The sequence below is a fragment of the Papio anubis genome, chromosome 1 (assembly GCF_008728515.1).
Source record: "Papio anubis isolate 15944 chromosome 1, Panubis1.0, whole genome shotgun sequence".
Taxonomy (NCBI): domain Eukaryota; kingdom Metazoa; phylum Chordata; class Mammalia; order Primates; family Cercopithecidae; genus Papio; species Papio anubis.
The window spans coordinates 37,520,155-37,545,025 of NC_044976.1; the positions used below are offsets into that span (position 1 = coordinate 37,520,155).

A 24,871-nucleotide genomic window follows, 5' to 3' on the forward strand; every position below is an offset into this window, starting at 1 on the left:
TATATATATATATTTATGTAACATATATATGTTTATGTACATATTTTAGAAAGCTGGGTTATACTATAAAGTTTATTATAATAAATATTAGCTATCACCTCTCCTGTCCCAAAGTTCCACTTTCCAGAGTCAACTGTTTTCAGCAGATTTTGCTGGGTTATAAACCCACATTTCTGAATGTAATTTTTTCCTGCTATTTCCTTGTTTGTTTTCAACTTCAGAAATTATCTATTAACTTTTTACTGTAGGAAATTAACATTTAGCTTTCTCTACATGCATATATGCATACGCTTCTTTCATCTTCCAAATGTAGTTATGTCACAGTTTTTGTTTAAGTTGATATTTTTTGTTTTATTAGTACATGCATTGTTTAAAGCTGAGCCAGATCGTACTCTAGGGGACTATTGTGAGGCGACTGTGCGTTACGTCTCTGTCTCGGAACTCATCCTCTGCCTCTCTCCTTGCTTGTACTTAGCTGCAGTCACTCTGGTCTTTCCTCTGTTTCTCACACACAGACCACATATTCTTGCCTCGGGGCCTTTGGACTTCCTGCTTGCCTCTGATATTTACATGATTCACTCCCTCACTTTGTTCAGTTTATCTTAGAACCCTCATGGACCACCATCCCCACTCACTGCATGCCACTCTCTGTCTTCTTTACTCATTTTATTTTTCTTCAGAACTCTTAATATTGCCTAACAGATTATGTGTTTGTTTATTCTCTCCTATTAGAGATTTTTGTCCATTTTGTTTACTTCTGTATCTTTAGCACTTAGAACCATTCCCAGCACATAGCAGGTATTCAATAAATGGTTGTTGAATGAAAGAATGAATGAGTAGGTGAGTGAATATATTTACGAATAAATTATTTTATTTACTTTCTTTTTTTTTTTTTTTTTTTGGTTTGAGACCGAGTCTCCCTCTGTCGCCCAGACTGGAGTGCAGTGGTACAGTTTGGGCTCACTACAACCTCTGCCTCCTGAGTAGCTGGAATTACAGGTGTGTGCCACCACGACTGGCTAATTTTTGTAGTTTTAGTAGAGACGGGGTTTCATTATGTTGGCCAGGCTGGTCTCAAACTCCTGACCTCAAGTGATCCACCTGCCTCGGCCTCCCAGAGTACAGGGATTACAGGCATGAGCCACTGCACCTGACCCCTGTTTTATTTACAAGCATGAGCCACTGCACCTGACCCCTGTTTTATTTACTTTCTTATGTAATTTTTGTTTCCTTGGAGTGGGTAATTGTTTTGTTTTTTACTTTGCTTAGTTGTCCCCAAACTCTCCTACATTACTGTAAAAGGATTCCCAATATGGCCAAACACCACAGGCAATTTTCATTTTTCTTTTGGAAACATTTATTCTGGACCATTCTATCGTGTGTGTGTGTATGTGTGTGTGTGTGTGTGTGTGTGTGGGTGGGTGGGTGGGTGGGTGTACCTGTTCTGTAGGCCTGATTTGGTCCTGTCTCTGTGATATTTCATGCTATGTTGGACCCACTGATTCCTAGATTCCAAGTCTTATTTATTAGTGTACTCCTTGGTTTGGTGGATTACACTCTTTTCCTATTGAAAAAGGCTGAGTAGGAGGTAAATTTTTTGAGACCTCATATCTGAAAATGTTTGTCTTCTTCTTCCTCTAACTGGCAAGATACTTTTTTTGGAAATAATAATAATAATAATAATAATTATTATTATTATTGAGATAGAGTCTTGCTATGTTGCCCAGGCTGGAGTGGAGTGCACAATCTTAGCACACTGCAGCTGCCACCTCCTGGGCTCAAGTGATTCTCCTACCTCAGCCTCCCAAGTAGCTGGGACCACAGGTGCATGTCCCCATGCCCGGCTAATTTTTGTATTTTTAGTAAAGACAGGATTTCACCATGTTGGCCAGGCTGGTCTCGAACTCCTGACCTCAAGTAGTCTGCCCGCCTGGGCCTTCCAAAGTGCTGGGATTACAGGCGTGAGCCACCATACCCAGCCTGGAAATTATTTTTACTTTGAACTTTGAAATCATTGCTCTATTGCTTTCTAACTTTCAGGATTTCTTGTTTAGATGTATAGTGCCATTTTCATTCTTTCTCTTTTTTTTTTTTTTTTTAGGCTTACATAATAGTAAAACTCATCTTTTGTCATAAGCAGTACTATTGGTTTTGACAAAGGCTTAGAATTGTTTATCCTTCACCACTATCATGATACGGAACAGTTTGATACTTTCACCTTTTGAAAGAAATCTTTATTTCTCTGGAGGTGTTTAAATGCTTCTCTTTGTCTCTAATCTTGAAAAGGGATGCTGTACCTTTGAGTCTTTTTGTATTCATTATGCTAATGAACACAAACTAGAAACTTGCTTTCAGGTTTGAGGAAGTTTTTTCTTGGATGATGATGATGATGATGAAGATGATGATGATTTGAGACAGTCTCGCTCTGTCGGCCAGGCTGAAGTGCAGTGGCGCAATCTTGGCTCTGTGCAATCTCTGCCTCCTGGGTTCAAGCAATTCTCCTGCCTCAGCCTCCCGAGTAGTTGGGACTTACAGGCATGCACCACCACACCCAGCTAATGTTTGTACTTTTAGTAGAGACGGGGTTTCACCATGTTGGTCAGGCTGGTCTTGAACTGCTGACCTTGTGATTTGCCACCTTAGACTCCCAAAGTGCTGGAATTATAGGCATGAGCCACCACGCCCAGCCTGGATTATTTCTTTTTTTTTCTTTTTTTTTTTTGAGATGGAGTCTCGCTGTGTCACCCAGGCTGGAGTGCAGTGGCGCAGTCTTGGCTAACCACAAGCTCTGCCTCTTGGGTTCACTCCATTCTCCTGCCTCAGCCTCCCGAGTAGCTGGAACTACTGACATCTGCCACCACACTTAGCTAATTTTTTATATTTTTAGTAGAGATGGGGTTTCACCGTGTTAGCTAGGATGGTCTCTATCTTCTGACCTCGTGATCTGCCTGCCTCGGCCTCCCAAAGTGCTGGGATTACAGGCGTGAGCCACCGTACTGACCTTATTTCTTTAATTATTTTATTCTCCTTTTTTTTAAGTTCTTGCTTTTAAGAACTCCCATTTGTTGAATGTTGGACCTCCTGAACTGATTTTCTAATGTTCTCTTATTTTCTTTATTGTTGTTGTTGTTGTTGCTTTTTTATATTTTTATTCTTCTTTGAGATTTCCTGAACTTTGAATTTCAACTCTACTGAAATTTTAGTGGGACTTTTGGAGAGAGGGAAGATTAAACTTACGGATTTAATGCCTCTTGTTTAACTGATGTCCTGGCTTCTAGTTTTCCATCCTGTTCTTTATATCTTGCATGTTTTTCTCAACTTGAAGAAATTCAAGGTAACATGGTGGGTGTGTAAGAAAGTGTGTGTCTGTGTATTTGTGTATTTGTAAGTCTTCTTGAAATCAAGATTGAATTAGACATGAGATGCTTGGGGAAAAAAAATCTCAAACCCTTCATACTGCAGTTTTCTTTTTTTTTTTTCTTGAAATGGAGTTTTGCTCTTGTTGCCCAGGCTGGAGTGCAATGGCACGATCTCGGCTCACTGCAACCTCCACCTCCCGGGTTCAAGCAGTTCTCCTGCCTCAGCCTCCCAAGTAGCTGAGATTACAGCCATCTACCACCACACCTGACTAATTTTTGTATTTTTAATACAAAATTGTTGGTCAGGCTGGTGGTCTATGTTGGTCAGGCTGGTCTTAAACTCCCGACCTCAGGTCATCCACCCGCCTCAGCCTCCCAAAGTGCTAGGATTACAGGCGTGAGCCATGCAGTTTTCTTTTATATACCAGGTGAATTTCTTAAACTGCTATTAGCTTCTCAGTATTTTAGCATTTTTATAAGTGTTTGGAACACAGCAAATCAATTTGTAAACATTGATATAATCATTTTTCAACAATTCTGGATGGGATGTTGTTTATGCCTTTCCCTATTATTGTTCTCTCTGGTTATTTCTTCTCTCTGGCTTGTAATCATCGTATTATAACCAGGTAACATTTATGAAATTACTAAATATATGCTAACGTAATATGCATAATGCTATAGCAAATCCAAGTTGAAGATCCCAATTAATTAATGTAGTTTAGTTTTTTTGTTGTTGTTGTTGTTTTTTAATAGAGATGAGGTCTCACTATGTCAACCAGGCTGGTCTTGAACTCCTGGGCTCAAGCAGTCCTCCCACCTTGGCCTCCAAAAGTTCTGGGATTACAAGCATGAGCCACCACACCCAGCCTCAATTAATTTAGTTCTAAAAATTCCTGGGATGTTAGTATTTGACTTGTTGCCTTTCTCTGCTCAACGTATAAGCTCAGTTCTGCTAAGGCAATCACATTTTTCCTTAGAAGATCTCTAATGTGGAGCTGAAGTCTTACAAAGGTAATAGTCAAGTTCTGTGTTATTTCTAGGGTCGAACAATCTTATCAGAAGGTGATGGCCCTTTGGCACCAGCTACATGTTAACACCAAAAGCCTTATATCTTGGAACTATCTGCGTAAAGACCTTGACCTTATACAGACCTGGAACCTAGAAAAGGTAATTATGAAAACCTTACCCCAAGCTCACATTGTGTTGGCAAGATTTTTTCAGAAGGAGCTTTTTTTCCTTACTGTGAGACTTTTCCCCACCCAAATGGAGTAAAGTAGACTCAGGGATACCATTTTACAGTTAGAGACCTGAGGTTCTTGCAAGTTAGAGGTAGCAATTTGAATGGGTAAAGGAAACTCCTAATTAGAATAAGTAACATCTTTGGTCTTCTTAGCAAGGGTAGAACATTGCAGGCTTCTTCTCACTCTGTAAGACAAGCATGTCTTTTGCATAAGAATACGTAGTAGGTGAATACTTGTGAACAATTATCAAGAGTTATGTTCAGTGGGGCACAAAGGGTGCTTCTGAGGTGCTGGTAATGTTCTGCTTCTTAATCTGAATGCTGATTAAATGGAGGAATTCAAATTATAAAAATCCACATGTTTACAATTATGGTTTGTGCACTGTTTTGTATATATGTTACTTCAGTAAAATGGAGGAAAAGAGAAAGTGTTATATTTTTATTCTGTTGCAATTTCTTCTGGCTTTTTCTTTCTAGCTTCGATCCTCAGCACCAGGGGAGTGTCATCAGATTATGAAGAATCTTCAGGCCCACTATGAAGACTTTCTGCAGGATAGTCGTGACTCTGTGCTGTTCTCAGTGGCTGATCGCTTGCGCTTGGAAGAGGAAGTGGAAGCTTGTAAAGCCCACTTCCAGCACCTGATGAAGTCCATGGAGAATGGTGTGTGCACCGGGAAGAGGGAAAGAGAATAGTAGAATGAGAGCCTTTCAAGGGGTTGCTATGAAACCCTTCACATAAATGAGAAAGTAGCATCACTGCTTTTTTCCATTTGAGTTGCTACGAACTTGAGATAGAAAAGAACTTATAGATGAATTCTCAAAATCAGATCATGGAAGAAGAGGTCTGTTGATATTTCGTTTGTTACTGCTAATCAACCTATCACATTGTCTTGTGGCTGTAACATGTTTGGACTCTGAAAGATTAGTATACAATATGTGAAATTTAGGATCAGGTAGAATCAGGCAGAAGATTCCCTAAATAAAGCCTTGCTTTCGTCAGTAGGATATCAGATCTGCTTATCTCTGATGTCGAACTTACTGGTCTTTTGTGTTTGTTCATTCACAGAGGACAAAGAGGAGACTGTGGCCAAGATGTACATTTCAGAGTTGAAGAACATCCGGCTACGCCTGGAGGAGTATGAACAGAGGGTGGTCAAACGAATTCAGTCTCTAGCCGGCTCTAGGACTGACAGAGATGCCCGGCAGGACAGTGCATTAAGGATTGCAGAGCAAGAAGTAAGCCCTAAGAGCAGTGTGGATGCTGGTTGTGTAGTGAATGCTTTCAGAGTTCATTGGATGGCAAGAGTATGGAACCTAAGAAATAAGGCAATAGACTCGAGACAGTCCTTCTCAGGAGTTCTTCTTGCAGTCTATAAATGTCTTTTACCTGTGGAGAAGTGTGATTTCAGCTCCATGTGTATTGCTGAATATTGATTAGTTTCCTACAGAGTTGAGAAGGCAAACAGACTAGTAAATTGTTCTAAGCAGTATATTTGGGCTATGTATTTTGAAACTGCTTAGTAGAGATGCTGCTCTTGCTTCTATCCCTTATGCGCCTGTGCTACTTTCAGTGACTTGGTTACCTTCAGTCATATGACCAGTAAATACAAGGAATGACTCTGATTTGAATGTGGGCTCTGATATATGCTCTGTCTGCGACTTTGAGCAAGTGAACTCTCATCCCTAGTTTACTTTTGTAAAATGGAGATGGCAATGCACGATATAGGGTTATTTTGAAAATTAAATGGTATAGTACATATAATGAGCTTCCTGAAAAAGTAAAATACTATGAAAATGTAGGATAGTATTCTTGAAGTAAAAGCAGCAAATATATATTGCTTTATTAAGTCCTCTGAGGCATACAAAGAAAAGTAAGCCAAGGTCCTTGTTTTTTGGCTTATAGTGTAGTGAAAGAAAAATAAAAAGTTAAAATTATGATTAGAAACTTCAGTATAAGATATAAGAGATGTCATGAATATAGTAACTAGTATATTTCCAAGCAAAGATTGCTGTAGGAACTTAGAGTGTTTCTAGAACATTTCTAATTAGAATGGTATGAGAGAGCTCTATGAAGCCTATTAAATTTGATCTGGGAGCTTAAAGGAGATGGAAAGGAACGGCCAGTGAAGAGGAGTGATTTTTCCAACTTTCTATTTTTTTCCCCCAAACCTGAAGAGAAGGGTGAGAGGGAAGTATGATTTTTACTGGTGGAGAGGGAGGTAATATAAGGCATATCATAGGAGCCTGGGAATTCTCATGTGGAAGCTTTTTACTTTTCCATAGGGTGATACAAAATCTATTTGTCCCTGAAAAATAGGACACACTAAGAAATAAAGGTCGACTGGATGCTTTGGGAGGCCAAGGTGGGAGAATCGCTTAAACCCAAGAGTTTGAGGCTTCAGTGAGCTATAACTGCACCACTGCACTCGAGCCTGAGTGAAAGAGTGAGACCCCGTCTCAAGATACATATATACATACATCTAAAATACCTTTCTTTTTAGAACTTTATTTTGAAATAATTTAAGATATATAGAAAAGTTTTATTCTCTTATACGTCTCACCTGGAGTCCCCAAATGTTAATATTTTTGTACATTTGCTTTATCATTTTATCCTATAAATTATACATAATAATATTCCTTTTTTATCTTGAGAGGAAGTTCCAGACATGAAACTCCTTTATTCCTGAATACTTCAGTGTACATCTTCAAAAAAAAAAAAAAAAAAGACAGCCTCTTACATAACCATGGAGCAATGATAAACACCAGGAAATTAACATTGATACAGGTCGGGCGTGGTGGCTCATGTCTGTAATCCTAGCACTTTGGGAGGCTGATGTGGGCGGATTACATGAGACCAGGAGTTGGAGACCAGCTTGGCCAACATGGCAAAACCCCATCTCCACTAAAAATACAAAAAGTAGCCAGGCGTGGTGGCAAGTGCCTGTAATCCCAGCTATTCAAGTGGCTGAGGTATGAGAATCACTTGAACCCGGGAGGTGGAGGTTGCAGTGAGCCAAGATCACACCATTGCCCTCCAGCCTGGGCGACAGAGCAAAACTCTGTCTCAAACAGACAAACAAACAAACAAAAAAACATTGATATAATACTGCTATCCAAGCTCACACACCATTAAAATTTCATCAGCTGATCAAATAATGACCTTTATATCCTCATACCATCCATCCCTGGCAACCCCAAGAAGGAAGGTCCAGGATTCAGTCCAGGATTACATATTGCATTTGGTTGCTGTGTATCTTCAGATTTCTTCAACTTGAAACAGTTTCTCAACTTTCCATCATCTTTCATGACCTTAACATTTTTTTTATGAGTGTAGGTCATTTATATTGTAGAATAAATGTAGAATATTTTGTTCTTCTGTTTGTGGTTATCTGAGGCTTCTTCCTGATTAGTGTTAGGTCTTACAATTTTGGCAGGAATCCTACAGAAGTAATACTGTGTCCTTGGTACATTAGTGTGTCATATAAGGATGCATGTGACATTACTGGTGATGTTAACTTTGATCTCTGGTTCCTATTTTCCCTTTGTAATTACTAAGTATCTTATGGGGAGGTACTGGAGACTATGTAAATATCCTATTTTTCATCAGATTTTCACCAACTAGTTTTAACATCCATTGTTAATTCATGACTGAATCAATTATTAGTATCATAGTTGCCAAAAACTGCTTTTCTAATTCTGTCATTCCTTCTACATAAAAAACATTTACGTTCTATGGAAAAAGAAAAACCAACCTTCTTTCCTTTTCTGTAGTTTGTCTTCCTTCCTTCCCTCCCTCCCTTTTTTTTCTTCCCTCCTTCCCTTGCTTTCTTCTTTCATTATTTATTTATGTCAATATATACTCATGGATTCTTATTTTATCCAGTGGTGTGTAATTTGTTACTGTCATTGTTTTCATTGTTTTGATGCTCAAAATTTCCCAAAGTTAGCCAATGGAAGCCCCTTCAAGCTGGCTTTTTTGTCCTTTTAACATGTACCCATCATTTTTTGAGTTATTTCTTTCTTTCTCTTTTTTTAGATAGAGATGAGTCTCACTATATTACCCAGGCTGGTCTCCAACTCCTGGCTTCCAGCAGTCCTCCTGCCTTAGCCTCCCAAAAGTGCTGGGATTACAGGCATGGGCCACGATGCCCAACGAAGTTCTTTCTTTTTGACAAAATAAGATCTTCCAGGTTCATCTTGCTTTTTCCAGTCTCAACCCTGGAAATCAGCTGTTTCTCCAAGGAGTTCTGATTCTTTTGGGCAGAGAATATTATTTAGAAGCTAAGATCTGGGTGCCGAATGTACTCATTGTTGTGGGACTATTATTGCTTATAGGCCCACTTAGCATACAGAGCTAGAAAACATAGGCCGGGTGTGGTGGCTCACACCTATAATCCCAGCAGTTTGGGAGGCCAAGGCAGGTGGATCACCTGAGGTCAGGAGTTGGAGACCAGCCTGGCCAACATGGTAAAACCCCCATCTCTACCAATAATACAAAAATTAGCCGGGCATGGTGGCATGTGCCTATAATCCTAGCTACTTGGGAGGCTGAGGCAGGAGGATCGCTTGTACTCAGGAGATGGAGGTTGCAGTGATCTGAGATCGTGCCCTTGCAGTCCAGCCTAACAAGGTGAAACTCTGTCTCAAGAAAAAAAAAGAAACATATATTTACAAATATATATATATGCATATACACACACATGTACACACATGTGTTACATATACACACATATACATGTGTGTAAGTTTACAGATATAAATATAGGTCAGTATATTTATTGATCTCTCAATTTCTCTCTCTCTGTCACACACACACACAAACACACACACACACACACACGAATTCGTATGTATTTGTCTCCATCCAGTTCCCAACCCATAGCACAGGGATTATTCTAGCCTCTTTCCATATTTTTAACCCCCTTCCCCAAGTCTGAAAAACCTGCTTTATGTTATCCACAATATATTTACTTATTGTTCAATCCTAGCATTTACAAATAGTAGTTTCAGAATTGTTAACTCACTGCAATAAACAAACCTACCAAATTAGAGTTTAACATTTATTTATAGTTCCTTTTGTCTTTAACCTAAAGGTATATCTATAGTTCGAATACTATGTTTGGAAATTACTTGCGTGTGTTCATACCCCTTCTTCCCTTTCAGTGTGATTATGTTATTTATCTGAAATACAGTTAGGCTTATATATTTCTGTTGTGTTCCATTTGAGAGCCACCCCTCAATTTTCCTTATTTATTTCTTTATAAGAATGTAAAACATTAACATGGTTCTAAAAGTCAAATCTACACAAAAAGAAGTGTATTGCCCTCTAGCTAGTCCTTTTATCCCATTTGCCTTCATTTGATTCTTTCAATTCCATTCTTTTCATCTCATTAGTTTCTGGCTATCCTTTCTGTCTGTCCGTTTGCATAAACATATATACATATATTTTCTCATTTTCCCTTCTTTTATATACAAAATATAACATACTATACTCTGTTGACTTTGCTGCTTCTACTTAAAAATATATGCTAAAACCACTTAATTCCCAGAAATCTTTCTCATTTCATTTACAGCTGAATAATTCCCCATCATATGGCTGTTTCATAGTTTATTCAACCAGCCTCCTGTATATGGGCATTTAGGTGGTTTCCAATATTTAGCTATTACAAATAAGGACTTCTTTCTACCTTTTTTGTTCAATTCTGTCTCCCTCTTTATGTGTGTCTTGTTCCTGGCAGCACACCCAGGAGGATTTACAGCAACTGAGGTCAGACTTGGATGCAGTTTCTATGAAATGTGACAGCTTTCTCCATCAGTCTCCATCTAGTTCAAGTGTCCCAACTCTGCGCTCAGAACTGAATCTTCTGGTGGAGAAGATGGACCATGTCTATGGTCTCTCTACTGTATATCTGAATAAGTGAGTGAGCTGAGGTTTTGGGCCCAAGGGCAATATTTTCCATTGGGGTAAGAAAGAGAAAGGCTTAGAGTGTTTCATGAATAATGGAGAGAGATTATAGATCCTGAAGAGCATGTACTGATAATGAGAGGTCTTGGCTTTAGTTCCTGGTAACATTAAGTAGGTTCATTTGGACTGCAGTGTAGAAGTGCCAGTGATATGGATGGGGAATTAATTTGCAATGTTACGACTATGATTTACTTCACTTCTGTTTGATTAAATATTTCTGAAAATAATACTTAATGGAATGAAGAGAAAGGAAGAGAAACTAAAGAATAAAACGAAAAGTTTTTAGTTGAACTAGGTACTAGACTTTGCAGGTCTTCCCTTTTCCCACCCATCTCTACCCATGACTTTGAAGAGTAGCACATCTTAAACTCTTCATAGTGTAAAATGGGTTTCTGGCTTCATGCCTTTCCTCCATGAGTCTACCACGTGTATGCATGTTCCAGTGCCACTTAGAACTTTATTTTGAATTGGCTTAAATTGGCAGCATAAAAACCATGTTTACTTGTTTTCAGAAAACCCTGTCAATATCTAAAAATGGTGGCATTGATTTTGGTCATTTTGTTTTACGAACCTCTCTATAGCACTCCAGGTACATAACCCTGGCTCCTAAAATTCATGTGTTAATGAAGGAATGTGTATTTGTCCCCATAGGTTAAAGACAGTTGATGTTATAGTACGTAGCATACAGGATGCCGAACTCTTGGTCAAAGGTTATGAGATTAAGCTGAGTCAAGAAGAAGCAGTACTGGCAGATCTCTCAGCTCTGGAGGCCCATCGGTCGACATTACGGGTGAGTTGCTCTGAGTTTCTTAGGAGGCCGACTTAACATATTCGTCGCTTTGGGTTAGCAGAGAAATGCAGTTTTGGATGGCATGACAGTGATTTAAATTAGCATTTGAATAAGGCAGAATGCCATATTAAACATATTTTAATATGTATTCGAAGAAGAAGGGACTGAGAAGTATGTCTAGCTAGAAAGGCAAGAGAAAGGACTATGTTTTTCGATTTATTTTTTCCCTTTTCACCTGAATAAAATCATGGCTTAATTGGATACAGTCAATGGTTGTGCCCTAAGTTTATAAATCACTTAGCTGTTATCTAATTTGATTCTCACAAGTCACTCTGTGAGGTGGACAAGAAGAGATTTTTATTTCCATTTACAGATGAGAAAACCAAAACTTAGTCTGGCTAAATGACTTATCTTGGTTTCATATGTTATAAGTGGGGAAGCCAGGTTTCAAACACAAGTACTATGCACATTTCTCTATAGAGTACTGTCTGTCCTTGACATCCCAGTGTGCATCAGGAAAGCAGAGACCATGACATGTGGAGGCAGTCCTGCCACAAACGTTCCAGGGCACAATCACAGATACAATGTGGAATTAGCTGTAGACCATGTCCTTGTTTCCTACCTTAGACTGACTCCTTTTTAGCATGGAAAATATACAGCCTGTTTCTGTACTTATGTTTCCATAGCACTGGTTTAGTGATGTGAAGGACAAGAATTCAGTGTTTTCAGTCCTGGATGAGGAAATTGACAAGGCCAAGGCAGTGGCAGAGCAGATGAGTCGTCTGACGCCAGAGCGAAACCTGGATTTGGAGCGCTATCAGGAAAAAGGGTCCCAGCTGCAGGAGCGTTGGCACCGAGTCATTGCCCAACTCGAGATTCGGTGAGTGGTGGCCCCACTTTTTCTCCTATCAGAGTTCAGGGACTAGGTCTTAAACAAAAACAGAGTTATATCTGTACGTTTATATTTAAAGGTAGAAATGTATAGGGAGAGGTGGAAATTTAAAAACCACATAAATTCTGGACAAGATAAGTGATAGAAAAGTGAGACCCGCAATCCCAAAGCAGATGTAATGCCTCTCCTATGTCCCAGGTCTTTTCTAGTTAAGACGTTGATGTCAGTGGCTTCCTGGAATGTAGACTTGAAAGGTCACTTCTCAAGGACAAAACCTATACTCTAGTTCTTGTTTTATTAGCTTTGTATCCAAATATGAGCCATTTTTTCATGATGGGGCTTTACGGAATTTCTTGCTTTCATCTCATTTGCTAATTCAGTAACTTTTCATCTCTGTTACTAGAGGTCCTGCTTCTAATGACAGATATAAATAGGAAGGATAGAAACTGCACCTTTTGGAGGCTAAGCTGGTTAGGGAAATTTGTAGGGAGAGGAGCTTAACAGCTCATGTAAGTTTTCATTCTAATTGGAGTATTATCACAAAGCTGGTTAGACTAAGAGAAGTCTAACCAGGAAGTAACAGGAAATAATGACTATTTTTCACTTCTCTCCCCTCTCTGCCCTGAGAAATTATAGTGATTCACAAATCATAGCTGTGCTATACTGACAGATACTCTGTCATCAGGGAATAGAACTGTACAGCCAATACTACCTTATTAGTCACCCCGGTAATTCTTGGCAACGTAGGTGAAAAACTTGACAAGGATTATTGTGGGATGCTAGACCACAAGGCAGCATCCAGGGCTAGCAGGTCACGACTGGTTCTACTCACTTTTTCGACCATAGGGTGCTGATACATGCATAGGTCTCACTCAGCCTTACATCGCTGTTCCCCATAGATAAAGATGGATCATTTGTGGTCAAGCCCAACTGGACACATGGGTTAAAGAGGGAATTACCTCATTTACCTTACTGTATTTGTACCAAGGTATCTGATAGCAGTTTCCCTTTGTTCTTCTAGCCAATCTGAACTAGAAAGTATCCAGGAAGTTCTGGGAGATTACCGAGCCTGCCATGGAACTCTCATCAAGTGGATTGAGGAAACCACTGCCCAGCAGGAAATGATGAAGCCAGGCCAGGCAGAGGATAGCAGAGTGCTTTCGGAGCAGCTCAGCCAGCAGACAGTGAGTGTGGTATTAGCTCTGGAGGGAAGAGTTAGAAATTTAAATTTTGTTTATCATAAAAGAAAATGATGTACTAGCAATTAAAGCTTCCTCCAAATGGAAGATATTCCAAGTTCCCTTTTCTTAGCGTGGTTTGAACAGGATGGTCCCAAGATATTGGCTTTGCATTTAGACTAGAGAACCTGTCAGGTACCTTCAGGTACCTTCAGTTCTGAGTTTCTGTAACTGTATTGAAACCACTAGATGGACAGAGTAAAATTGTCTTTATTTTGTTTCTGTAGATTACATTTTATTTTACTAGGATTAGATATGGGGTTTTGAAAACCAAGAGAAAATTCTAAGTAGATGAAAATGATTCTTCTTTTTTTTTTTTTTTGAAAATGATTCATTTTAAGCATTTTTGTTGTTGGCATTTTGTTTCGTTTTGTTTAGCATTATGGTTAAGAGTATGAGGCCGGGCGCGGTGGCTCACACCTATAATCCCAGCACTTTGGGAGGCCAAGGTGGGCGGATCACGGGGTCAGGAGATAGAGACCATCCTGACTAACACGGTGAAACTCCGTCTCTACTAAAAATACAAAAAATTAGCCGGGTGTGGTTCTGTAGTCCCAGCTACTCGGGAGACTGAGGCAGGAGAATGGCGTGAACCCAGGAGGCGGAGCTTGCAGTGAGCTGAGATCATGCCGCTGCACTCCAGCCTGGGCAACAGAGTGAGACTCCATCTCAAAAAAAAAAAAGTATGAGATCTGGAGTTGTATTGCCTGGATTCCAATCCTGGCTCACTTATCTGCTATAAGCCTTTGAAGAAGTTATTTAGTCTCGCAGTGTTCTACTTCCTTATCAATAAAATGGACATAGTTTGTTATTTATTTAACCTTATGAGATTATTGTTGCTAGGATTAACTGAAGTGATACATATAAAATACTTAGAATAGTAGTTCTCAAAGTGTGGACCCCAGACTAGCAGCATCCGTATCACCTGGGGACGTGTTAGGAATGCAGGTTCTTGGATCCAGCAGAGTGGCTCCTGCCTGTAATTGCAGCACTGTGGGAGGCTGAGGCAGGGGGATCACTTGAGGAAAGGAGTTTGAGACCAGCCTGGTTAAGAAAGTGAGAACTTGTCTCTACAAAAGATTAAAAAGACAAAAAAGTGCAAATTTGTGAACCCAAACCCACTGAACCAGAAACTCTGGAGGTGAGGCCCCACAGTATGTGTTTTAACCACCCTTTCCAGCAATTCTGATGCAGCTAAGGTTTGAAAACTACTGCCTTAGAACATAGTAAATATTCAGCTGTTTCAATGGTGGTAATGGCAATGATAATGTTGTGATATTTTGCTTCCTAGGCTCTATTTGCAGAAATTGAGAGAAATCAGACAAAACTGGATCAATGTCAAAAATTTTCCCAGCAGTATTCTACTATTGTAAAGGTAACTTTACCACATCCCAAAAAGAACATGAATCATCACCAGCTCAGGAAAACCTACATCTTCACTGTAGGTTCTATTTCTGGACAAATTAAGCAGAGTTTTTATGCTAGAAGCTGGCCTGATCCTTCAGTTAAGCAGATGTATATTTCCTGCAACCCTATGTTTGGGGTTGCTTGGAGAAGTAGTAGATGTTGGCTGCGATTTGAGGAATCTCCATTTGCATGACGTAGGCCATTTAAACTTAACATGGCAAAAACAGAATGTTTGAGTTTTCTTCTTAAATATGCTTCTTACTTGTCTTTCCTATCTCGGAAATAGTATTGCCATTTTTTTGTAGTTGCTGAGGCAAAAAACCCAGGAGTCATCCTAAACTCTCGTCTTTGCCTTAAGCTTTATATTCTCCGTTGGCTCTGTCTTCAGGCATGTCCCAAATCTGACTACCTGTCATTATCTCCCCCTATATTTCCCTAGTTCACATTCCAGTGAAGAATCTTGTACTGAAGACTACTACAGTACCCTCTGAGCTGGTCTCTTGCTTCTGCTCTGGCCCCCACAGGCTGTTTTCCCACACAGTAGCCAAAATCGCCTTTTTAGAACATATTGCATGTCACTGAATCTTAGACTCCATTGATTACAAGCTACACTATAATTTTCTGCATGCCAAAAAGAGGAAAAAAGAAGAAACTCTGCCAATTATGTAACATGCCATTGATTCTAAGATATATTCCAATTTGAAAGACTAAAATGTGGAGAAAATGTGTACCTTAGAATAGATGAAATATGGTAAATAAGATCATGTCAATAAAAGTCGTAATAAAATTCTAAATCCTTACATGGTTTGTAAGGCTGTGAATAATTTAGCTCTCCCCTATTTCTCTTAGAACATCTTTAAAGAAAAATGACTTGAGACCAGGTGTGGTGGCTTATACCTGTAATCCCAGCACTTTAGGAGGCCAAGGCAAGAGGGTTACTTGATTCCAGAAGTTTGAGACCAGCCTGGGCAACACATCAAGATCCCATCATTACAAAAAATTTTTTAAATTAGCTGGGTGTAGTGGTGTGCACCTGTAGTCCCAGCTCCTCAAGAGGCTGAGGTGGGAGGATCACTTGAGCCTGGGACATTGAGGCTATTGAGCCATGATTGTGTCACTGCACTCCAACCTGGGCAACTCTGTCTCCAAAAAAAAGAAAAAAATAACTTGAGATTATTGTATATTTATTTGTTTATTCTGTGACTCTTACTAGAATATAAGTTCCAAGGGAGCAAAGTTTTTCCTGACTTGTTTCTCAGTATGTGTGTGTAGCACTCAAAACAATGGCAAGTACATAGAAGATGCTTAACAAATACTTTTGAATGAAGGCATTCCTTTATTTAATAACAGAACACTCACTGTAAGAAAGAGTTGAGTTCAAACCCTTCACCATTTTCCAGGCTTACTTTGAGTATGCACTTAGCATATGTTTCTGTTACTATATCTATAAAATGAGAACAATAATACCTCACTGAGTGATTGCAAAGATTAAATGAGATAATGTATACATAGGACCATGCCTCAAACTTAAAGTGCACTTAGCAAGTGGTAGCGATTGCTTTGATTATAATTATTTTAATGTTGCTACTACTATTTTTTATGGATTCCTTTACAAATTCATTCCTTGTTTTCCCTGTACTCAAGAGTTTTTTTAAGTAGACGGCAGAAGGACGTTTTAGGCAAAGGAACTGCATAATCCCAGGCAGAGAAGAATGAAAATACTTGATTATAGAGGAAATAGAGAGTATTCTGGTATAGCTAGAAGGCATAATAAGGAACAGTGACTATGGAAAATGAGAGGTGATATTGGGGCCAACCCATGACAGGCCTTGTTTCATTGTTTTGGCTTTGTCTTCTATTCTTGCTTCTCAGAGTGTTATCTTTGAACCAGTAGCATCAGTATCGCCTGGGAGCTTATTAGAAATGTAGAATCTCAGACCTGCTGAATCAGATTGTGCATTTTAATAAGATCCCCATATAATTTATATGCATGTTGGTGTTTGAAAAGCTCTATTCTAGATCACTGAAAGCTTTTTAAGGAGAAGAATGATGTGGTCATCTTTGGGTTTTAGAAAAAGTATTCTGGTGGAACAATAGAGAATAGATTGAGATGAGACTAGAAGCAGTGAAAGTACATAAGAGGCTACTGCACTCATAAGGCTACTTCATGTGAGAGAAGAAACAAGTAGATTAGGGCAGAACTTGCAGGGTTGCAGAGGAAGTGGCAGAATAATATGGTAAAATGACAACACTGGTTTAGGGATTAGAAAACTAAGATTCTAATCTTGACTCTGTTACTTACCCACTTAGTTAATTAGGGAAATTCACATCCCATCTCTGGGTTTCACTTTCCCCACAGATGAGATGAAAGGGTTGGTCAGACTGCAACTAAGGGGTCAGCAAACTATGACCCACAGGCCAAATCTTGTCCACACACCTGTTTTTGTATGGCCAATGAGAAAAGGTTGAAAAGAAAATCAAAAGAATAATATTTTATGATGTGAAAATTATATGAACTTCAGTTTTAAGTGTTCATAAGTAAAGTTTTATTCTAACAACCACACTCTTTCATCTATATATTGCCTATAGCTGCTTTCACATATATAGTATGGCCTGATATTTTCTGCCTGGCCTTTTACAGGAAAAGTTTGCTAACCTCCAGCCTGAGTGGTCACCAAAATGCTTCTAGCAATAAAAAGCTATGATTTATTACATGATGTATGTGAATTATAAAACCCTGAGTAACTGTAGTGAAATTCATCCTTTCCTAGGACTATGAATTGCAACTGATGACATACAAGGCCTTTGTGGAATCGCAGCAGAAATCCCCTGGCAAGCGCCGTCGCATGCTTTCCTCTTCAGATGCCATCACTCAAGAGGTGAGAGGGTGGCGGAAGGAAATACACCACTGCCTTCCCTTAAGGAAAGATTCATTTGCCTGGGCCTTATATTTTGATTTAGGGCTCACTTTTCTGGTGAACATGTGACTCCATGAACATTTCCTCTTATTTTCAACTATTTACATTTCATTTTCTGGCAGATGATTTATTTAAATTGTTCTTTTGAACCACAGTTCATGGACTTAAGGACTCGCTACACAGCATTGGTGACTTTAACAACTCAGCACGTGAAATACATCAGTGATGCACTCCGGCGTCTGGAGGAGGAGGAGGTAAGGACAATTGGGTCCAATATTATCTTGAAAGTGCAGTAAAACAGCTTAGCCAGCATGGTGGTGTGTGCCTGTAGTCTCTGGTACCCAGGAGGCTGAGGTGGGAAGATCACTTGAGCCTAGGAGTTTGAGTCCAGCCTGTGTGACATAGGGAAATCCCCTCTCTACAAAAAATGTTTAAAAATTATCTGGGCATGGTGGCACATGCCTGTGGTCCCAGTTACTTGGAAGGCTGAGGTGGAAGGATCACTTGGGCCTGGGAAATTGAGGCTGTAGTGACCCATGATTGTGCCACTGCACTCCATCCGGGGCAATAGGCTGTCTCAAAAAAAAAGCCCAAAATATCCCATGTACCCCATAAATATATACACCTACTATGTACCCACAAAAATTAAAAAATTTTTTAAAACCAGCAAAAAATTATATATGTTATATATGTAATATATATTATACAATTATATTGTTATATAATTTTTGAGAGACAAGGAAGTTAGAATACTATGTACAATTATGATTTCATTAAAAACAAAACTGTATACTACAAAGACATAGTAAGGCATAGAAAGAAGTTTATAGGCATTTATACCAAATTTCTGTGGAAATAAGATTAAATTACATAATTATGTGTTTTAGACTTGTTTGAATTTATTGTAATGAGCATGTCATCTTTTTGTAATTATAAAAATCTTCTGTCTTTGTAAAATAAGTTTCTGCATATTCAGTCTCTCTTATAAAAGAAAAGCTGTTAAAACATTAACCATACCATCTTTTGCTTTTTAAATTAGCAAGACTTTCTTTATATCCATACCTACATAATATAATCTCAGTAGGCTTCAGCCTCTTCTCCTCTTCTTACAGATTCACCTGTAAACCTAAGAATTATGAAAATGAGTAAGATGCTATATGTGAAGAGATTTTTTAAAAAAATCATTAAATAATTATTGAGTGCCTATTATATTTGTTTGTATTTTTCAGAACGGTATTAAACCTAGGTATAACAAATTCAGCTCACAAACACCTGTGAGCAATACTGTAGCCTGGCTAAATTATACTTGGGGTTATTTTCACAGCCTACTTATTTAGGTAACTTTTGTATCTGTTTTTAGGAAGACTTCATTTAAGAAAATCTGAAGTCATGCCAACCTAATAAAAGACATTGCTAGAATATTGATTTTCTATTTCCTATTCTAGAAAGTGGTAGAAGAGGAGAAACAAGAACATGTGGAGAAGGTTAAAGAACTTTTGGGCTGGGTGTCTACCCTAGCGAGGAATACACAAGGAAAAGCTACCTCATCCCAGACCAAAGAATCAACAGACATTGAAAAAGCTATTTTGGAACAGCAGGTGAGAGGAAGGTCCATCTCTGTTTATCTGGGTAGAATAATACATGTTAATGCATTAGGTGGAATAGTAGAAGTCACATGTGGGCCATTCCAGAAGTGATTGCTACCTAAGTAAATGTTAACTTAAAGAAATTTAAGAAGCCATCTTGTTTGTTCTTGTACCTTTTTATCAGCTGTAGCTCATTGGTGATAATTTGACCTAAGCTGCATGTTTTCCCTAGGATTAAAAAATTTTTTAAAAATAAATTTTGACTGTTATTTCTTGGGTTTTGAAGCCTTTTCTCTTTATTTCTACCATGTAGGTTCTGGCAGAAGAGCTGACAACAAAGAAAGAACAAGTCTCTGAAGCTATTAAAACATCACAGATCTTCTTGGCCAAGCATGGTCATAAGTGAGTATTAAATGAGAGATTATGGCACATCTGGGGCACCTGGTCTATCAGGCTAAAACTTATGGCTGTAATGAGATTTCAGACTGGAGAATTCAGGGCAGCAAGAGTCAGATTATGGGGGACCCTGTAGTTCATACTGAGGAGTTTGCATTTAATTTGTTGGCTAGGGGAAGAGATTTTAAACATGATTGTGTTTTGCTTTTAAAAGTTGCTAGAACAGTTATATAAAGAAAGGACATGTAGTGAGAATAGAGGCTGAGAGGCCTGTTAAGAGGCTATTCTGATAATGTAGGCAAGAAATGACGAGGAATGGAAATGAAGAGACTAATATTGAAGAGATGTTAAGGATAATGAATCTATGGGTTTGGTTACACTTAAAAATTATCACATAAAGTGACAGAGATTTGAATTATCAGCGTATTAGAAAGCATGAGGGTAGATTACTCCAAAGGGTTTTTCGGGGCTTCTCAGCCTGTTGAGGAAGCCTCAGAGAAGGAAAAGGAAAATATGAGTGATAACTCAGAACCCAAGAAAGAACAGAGTTCCAAAAAGGAGAGAAGTTCAGAAGTCAAGAAAAGTTGAGTAATATCTGTACATTTGGCAAGTTAGAAGTCTCTGGTGCCTCTGGTGACAAGTTGTGGCATGAGGTCAGATTTAGTATGGTGAGGAGCACATTGGAGGCAAGCAAGGTGAAACAGAACTGCTCTTTCAAGAAGCCAGGACATAGGAGAGGAAAAATGTAATAGAGTCAATATTTAAAAATGGAGTATATGATCACGAAGGTTTTGTTTTCTTAAAAGCTACAATGGACTTAACTATGTTTTGGAGTAAATCTAAGGACAAAGGGAAGGAAATAATTAGAGAAAGGTCCCAGTGGACATGCAAGAGGATGAAACTCATTGATCATTAGAAAGTGCAACCTTAAACAGGAAATTGAGGCCACTTTTTTTCTGAGGTGGAGAGGAAGGAAAGGAGATTAAGAAAGGTATGGATAGAGGTAAATTTGTTGGGACTGAAGCCAGAAAGTAGGAGAATTAGTGCCCAGTGGTCTGTATGTTCTCTTTGAAATAGGCAGAAAGGTTTGTTGAAAGGATGGTGTCCAGGAGAAAGGAAGAAGAACTTGGCTGGGAATTTACAAGAGGATTGTCAGGAAATATTGTGGCCCAGTTGAGATTGGAAACCAGTTGACTCTCTCTGTGTGGTTGTGGAATTTTTTTTTTTCCTCTAACTGGATTTACCTAGCAGCCTTAGTGTAGGAGCAGAAGAGACTGATGGTTTGATTGATTGGGGGTTGGACATTTATCAGGTTAGTCAGTGGAGAGTGCAAGGATAATGGTAGGGAACTGATTAAGAATGTGGATTGTGGGGTCTGGCCTCTGAAGAAAAGAAACTTAATAGAGAAGACTGATAGAATAAGAGGAAATAGAGGTGTTAAGGAAGGCTTAGGACATATCCATGAGTTGATGGATAGTTCCCATTTGAATCAACAGAGTTCATTCTCAGAAACATAATGTGGAATGAAAAAAAAAGTTGCAGGATTCATCAGATTCAAGAGGTGGTTACCTTTGGGAAGAAAGGGAAAGGAATGGACTCAGTGACAAATATACAGTGGGCTTTAATTATATCTGTAATGTCTTATTTCTTAGAAAAGGGGGGTCTAAAGCCGCTAGGTGCGGTGGCTCGTGCCTATAATCCCAGTGATTTGGGAGGCTGAGGCAGGAGAATCACCTGAGTTCAGGAGTTTGAGACCAGCCTGGCCAACATGGTGAAACCCCGTCTCTACTAAAATTACAAAAATTAGCTCAGTGTGGTGGCAGGCACCTGTAATCCCAGCTACTCGGGAGGCTAAGGCAGGGGAATCACTTGAACCCGGGAAGTGGAGGTTGCAGTAAGCCAAGATTGCACCACTGCACTTCAACCTGGGCAACAGAGTGAGACTTCATCTCAAAAAAAAAAAAAAAAAAGAAAAAGAAAAAGAAAAGGGCCTAAAGCACATATGTAAAATAGTAAATCGTGAAGTGAAAGCTGGGTAGCTAGATAACAGGTAAATGAGAATTTGTTATATTCTTCTGCCTGTTTAAATATTTTATTTTAAAAAGAAAATAGGTATAGAAGGAGTAAAGAAAGATAAAACTGGAAGGTAGAGTTATAATCATATAGTGGATTATTGAAGTCTAAGATTTCAGAAGCAGAATAATTTCAGATGATAGAAGGGTCTAAATTTGACGTTTGTAGGTGGGGCTAAAGTGGAGATGAGGTCATTTGAACTACAAGCATGGGGTGGACATAGCACTGACATCACCAAGAACCGTGACTTGATCTGAGATAGACAGAAAAACTGAGTGAAATGCCAGAGTCTCCCATGAATATGGAAGAAGAAGATCATCCATCCAAGATGAGGAAGTAGTAATTTTGAAGCAATAGAGCAGAGTTTGGAGATTTTTTTTTTTCCTCTAAAAAAACTTTAATGCTTCATCTTCCAGGCTCTCAGAAAAAGAGAAGAAACAAATATCTGAGCAATTGAATGCCCTAAACCAGGCTTACCATGACCTTTGTGATGGTTCTGCAAATCAGCTTCAGCAGCTTCAGAGCCAGTTGGCTCACCAGACAGAACAAAAGGTACTTTTAGTTTTCATCTCCAAATATTGGGTGGATACCTTTTGAATGGTATGAAAGCAGCTTTGCTGATTCAGTCATGATCACTAGCTTTCCATGACCAATGTGACTTAATTTTTAACCTCACCTTAGCAGCCATGTGTCTTGTGTTTCTTTACTGGGGTTCCATGATGTGTTGGTCAGTCAAGAGCACTAGAAGACACAGCTAACCCTTTAGACCTGGTTCACCTTTTTTGTCTTATGCCATTTTGTGGCAGACAGCAGTTGAGGAGAACATAAATTCTGTATTGTATATGATCACAGGGCAGTAAGATACTCCCTTGTGGCATTGTCACATGAAAGTTGATAGCCAAGAGTTCTGGATATTGGAAAGAAAAACCTGTGAACCTCTTCCCTCCATACTAAGGCAATGAGAAATATTAAGTTCCAAAGCAAACTAGTAGAGTAGTTTCACTGACTAAGACGCTGGTTCCCCTCACCCATAGTCATCTCATCATGTGGCATCTTTACTAGTTCCCCTCCATGTTCATTTCCTGGACCATATGAAAGTCATCATATTTCCTGCTGGTTGTCCTAAGTTCTTCCTGGATACCTGTGCGTGTGTGTACACTTATCATATTATATACATGTGTCTCTGGGATATATATGTGTGTTTGCCTGCTTATTTCCTATGTTGTGAAGCAATGGCCAACTTATGTGGGGCAGGCCAAAATTAAGCTCATGTGATAGCCAAATTTGGTCCAGATGATGCTCAAAATGATATTCAGACAAAGCATGTCTTGATTCTGGTCCTTGGATATAAATTTTGTGCAACAGTAGCTGGAGTTGTAAAGACCACAAGACAGAACTAGCAATGATTTGATGGTATATTTCGAAAAACAAAGTGCTAGTGTAACATTCTCCATTTAAGGTAGCCCACTTCCAGTGGCTTGTTGCTTCACCATATAAGGGAGTATGTGAAAAGTTTTAACAATTGCTTGCTGAGAACATCCAGTTCTCATTTTGAAAGGTTAAAAAAGGGGGGAAAAGGAAAGAAAGAAAAAAAGAAAGACAAGCTGCTGAGCACCACTACATTGAGCATGATGTGTCTCCTGTACTGTTTGTGTGTTTCATGTGAAGTATTGTTCTGATTAACTGACATCCTTGCTTACAAGTTTCACTAACCCTTTGGAGTTTAAGCACAAATGCACAAAGGGAAAAGAGGACGACCTGTTTGGGGTTCTTTTTTGCAAAAACAAACAGTCGCATGCTGGACGCTAACACCAAGCTTACACTGTGTGTGTGATACGGCTGAGCTGCTCCATAAGGCTCTATCTTTTATCTGCCTGAGGAGTGCCCTGCAACTCTGGTAAGTAGAAGCCTTTTATGTTTTCTTTCCTCCTCTCCTTCTGTCTCTTAATGCTTGTTTAGGTCAGAATGTCCATGTTTGGTAGGATAGAAATGAGTTTCTCTGGATTTTTTCCCAGCTGAGTGTTTCCTGCCTATTCTCCAATTGTGAGGGTGTTGGAAGTAACATTGTAGACTTTTCTCTTTGGCTAGACTCCAGGCCTTTCTTCAGTGTCAGCATTTTTGAGACTCCGTGAATCTCACAAAAGAAATGAAAAGTTCTCAAAGGAATGTTTTTCTTTGTCATATTGTCTGTTCTGAATAGTCTTTCATGGATTTTCTAAAAGGAATTTTTCAGGTATCTTGAAATTTTTCAGGTATCACATTCCAGTGAACTTTTTCCTTCAATTTCTTTAAAACAGACACATAGGGAATTTGCATAATATATATGTTTAAATTATACAGATTGAACTTTCTCTTCTTGGTCAGAAAACAAGGGGATAGGGAATAAATAATACTTTAGTGTGGAGAAGTCTGTCAGTTATTCCATTGATTGAATACATATGTAGAAATGGAGATGAGAACCAAATATACTGTTCTTTTATTTGCTGTCCATACTGTATTCTTATTGTATGCACTTCATCAAGCTTGAAATCCTCAGTGCGTGTTTCTAAAATCTGAGGGGAAATGGTTTAATGATTTTAAGGGTTTCCTTATTATTTATCCATATTCGTCCCATGTTTATTGAATGACAGCTACTGCTCCTAGACCTTCATGGGCAATGGATCAGCTCTTATGGAACTTACTCACTGAGGTAAAATGGAATGCTATTATTTAGGAGGCAGGGAAGTAATTGGAAACTGCTTCCACAAGATCCTCCATCAATAAGGTAGAGAGTTAAATAAGTAATCAGAAAGTAGCACTGACCAAAGAGGGACAGATAAAATTATATACAGAAAATGAAAATAGTGAACATAAATAAGAGCTGAAAAGTTGGAGAGTAATAAAAATGATGAAGTGTTGTTAAGTGGTTAAACACTTAAATAATTTAAAATCTGAATGTATTATTCTGTGATAAAAGATCTCAAAATGAGAATTCTTTAGGAGCTCTTTCTAGGATTTGCAAGAGTAA

The 24,871-nt window shown here is 38.8% G+C and overlaps 1 protein-coding gene across 41 annotated transcripts in view; it reads left to right on the forward strand.

Annotated features, from left to right (window-relative positions):
- The window catches only part of MACF1 (microtubule actin crosslinking factor 1), a 409,997-nt gene that overhangs the window by 222,773 nt on the left and 162,353 nt on the right, over positions 1–24,871 (forward strand). For 40 of the 41 annotated variants that reach the window (XM_031667185.1, XM_031667174.1, XM_031667208.1 and 37 more), the window contains 13 exons: positions 4,400–4,526; positions 5,077–5,260; positions 5,666–5,835; positions 10,338–10,516; positions 11,216–11,354; positions 12,041–12,234; positions 13,268–13,430; positions 14,776–14,859; positions 17,663–17,770; positions 17,965–18,063; positions 19,255–19,407; positions 19,709–19,797; positions 22,281–22,416. In XM_031667185.1, the coding sequence (XP_031523045.1) occupies positions 4,400–4,526; positions 5,077–5,260; positions 5,666–5,835; positions 10,338–10,516; positions 11,216–11,354; positions 12,041–12,234; positions 13,268–13,430; positions 14,776–14,859; positions 17,663–17,770; positions 17,965–18,063; positions 19,255–19,407; positions 19,709–19,797; positions 22,281–22,416 (1,825 nt within the window). Of the gene's footprint in view, positions 1–4,399; positions 4,527–5,076; positions 5,261–5,665; positions 5,836–10,337; positions 10,517–11,215; positions 11,355–12,040; positions 12,235–13,267; positions 13,431–14,775; positions 14,860–17,662; positions 17,771–17,964; positions 18,064–19,254; positions 19,408–19,708; positions 19,798–22,280; positions 22,417–23,657; positions 23,762–24,871 lie in introns of those variants that run through there. The other variant, XM_031667256.1, reaches the window with a different exon arrangement.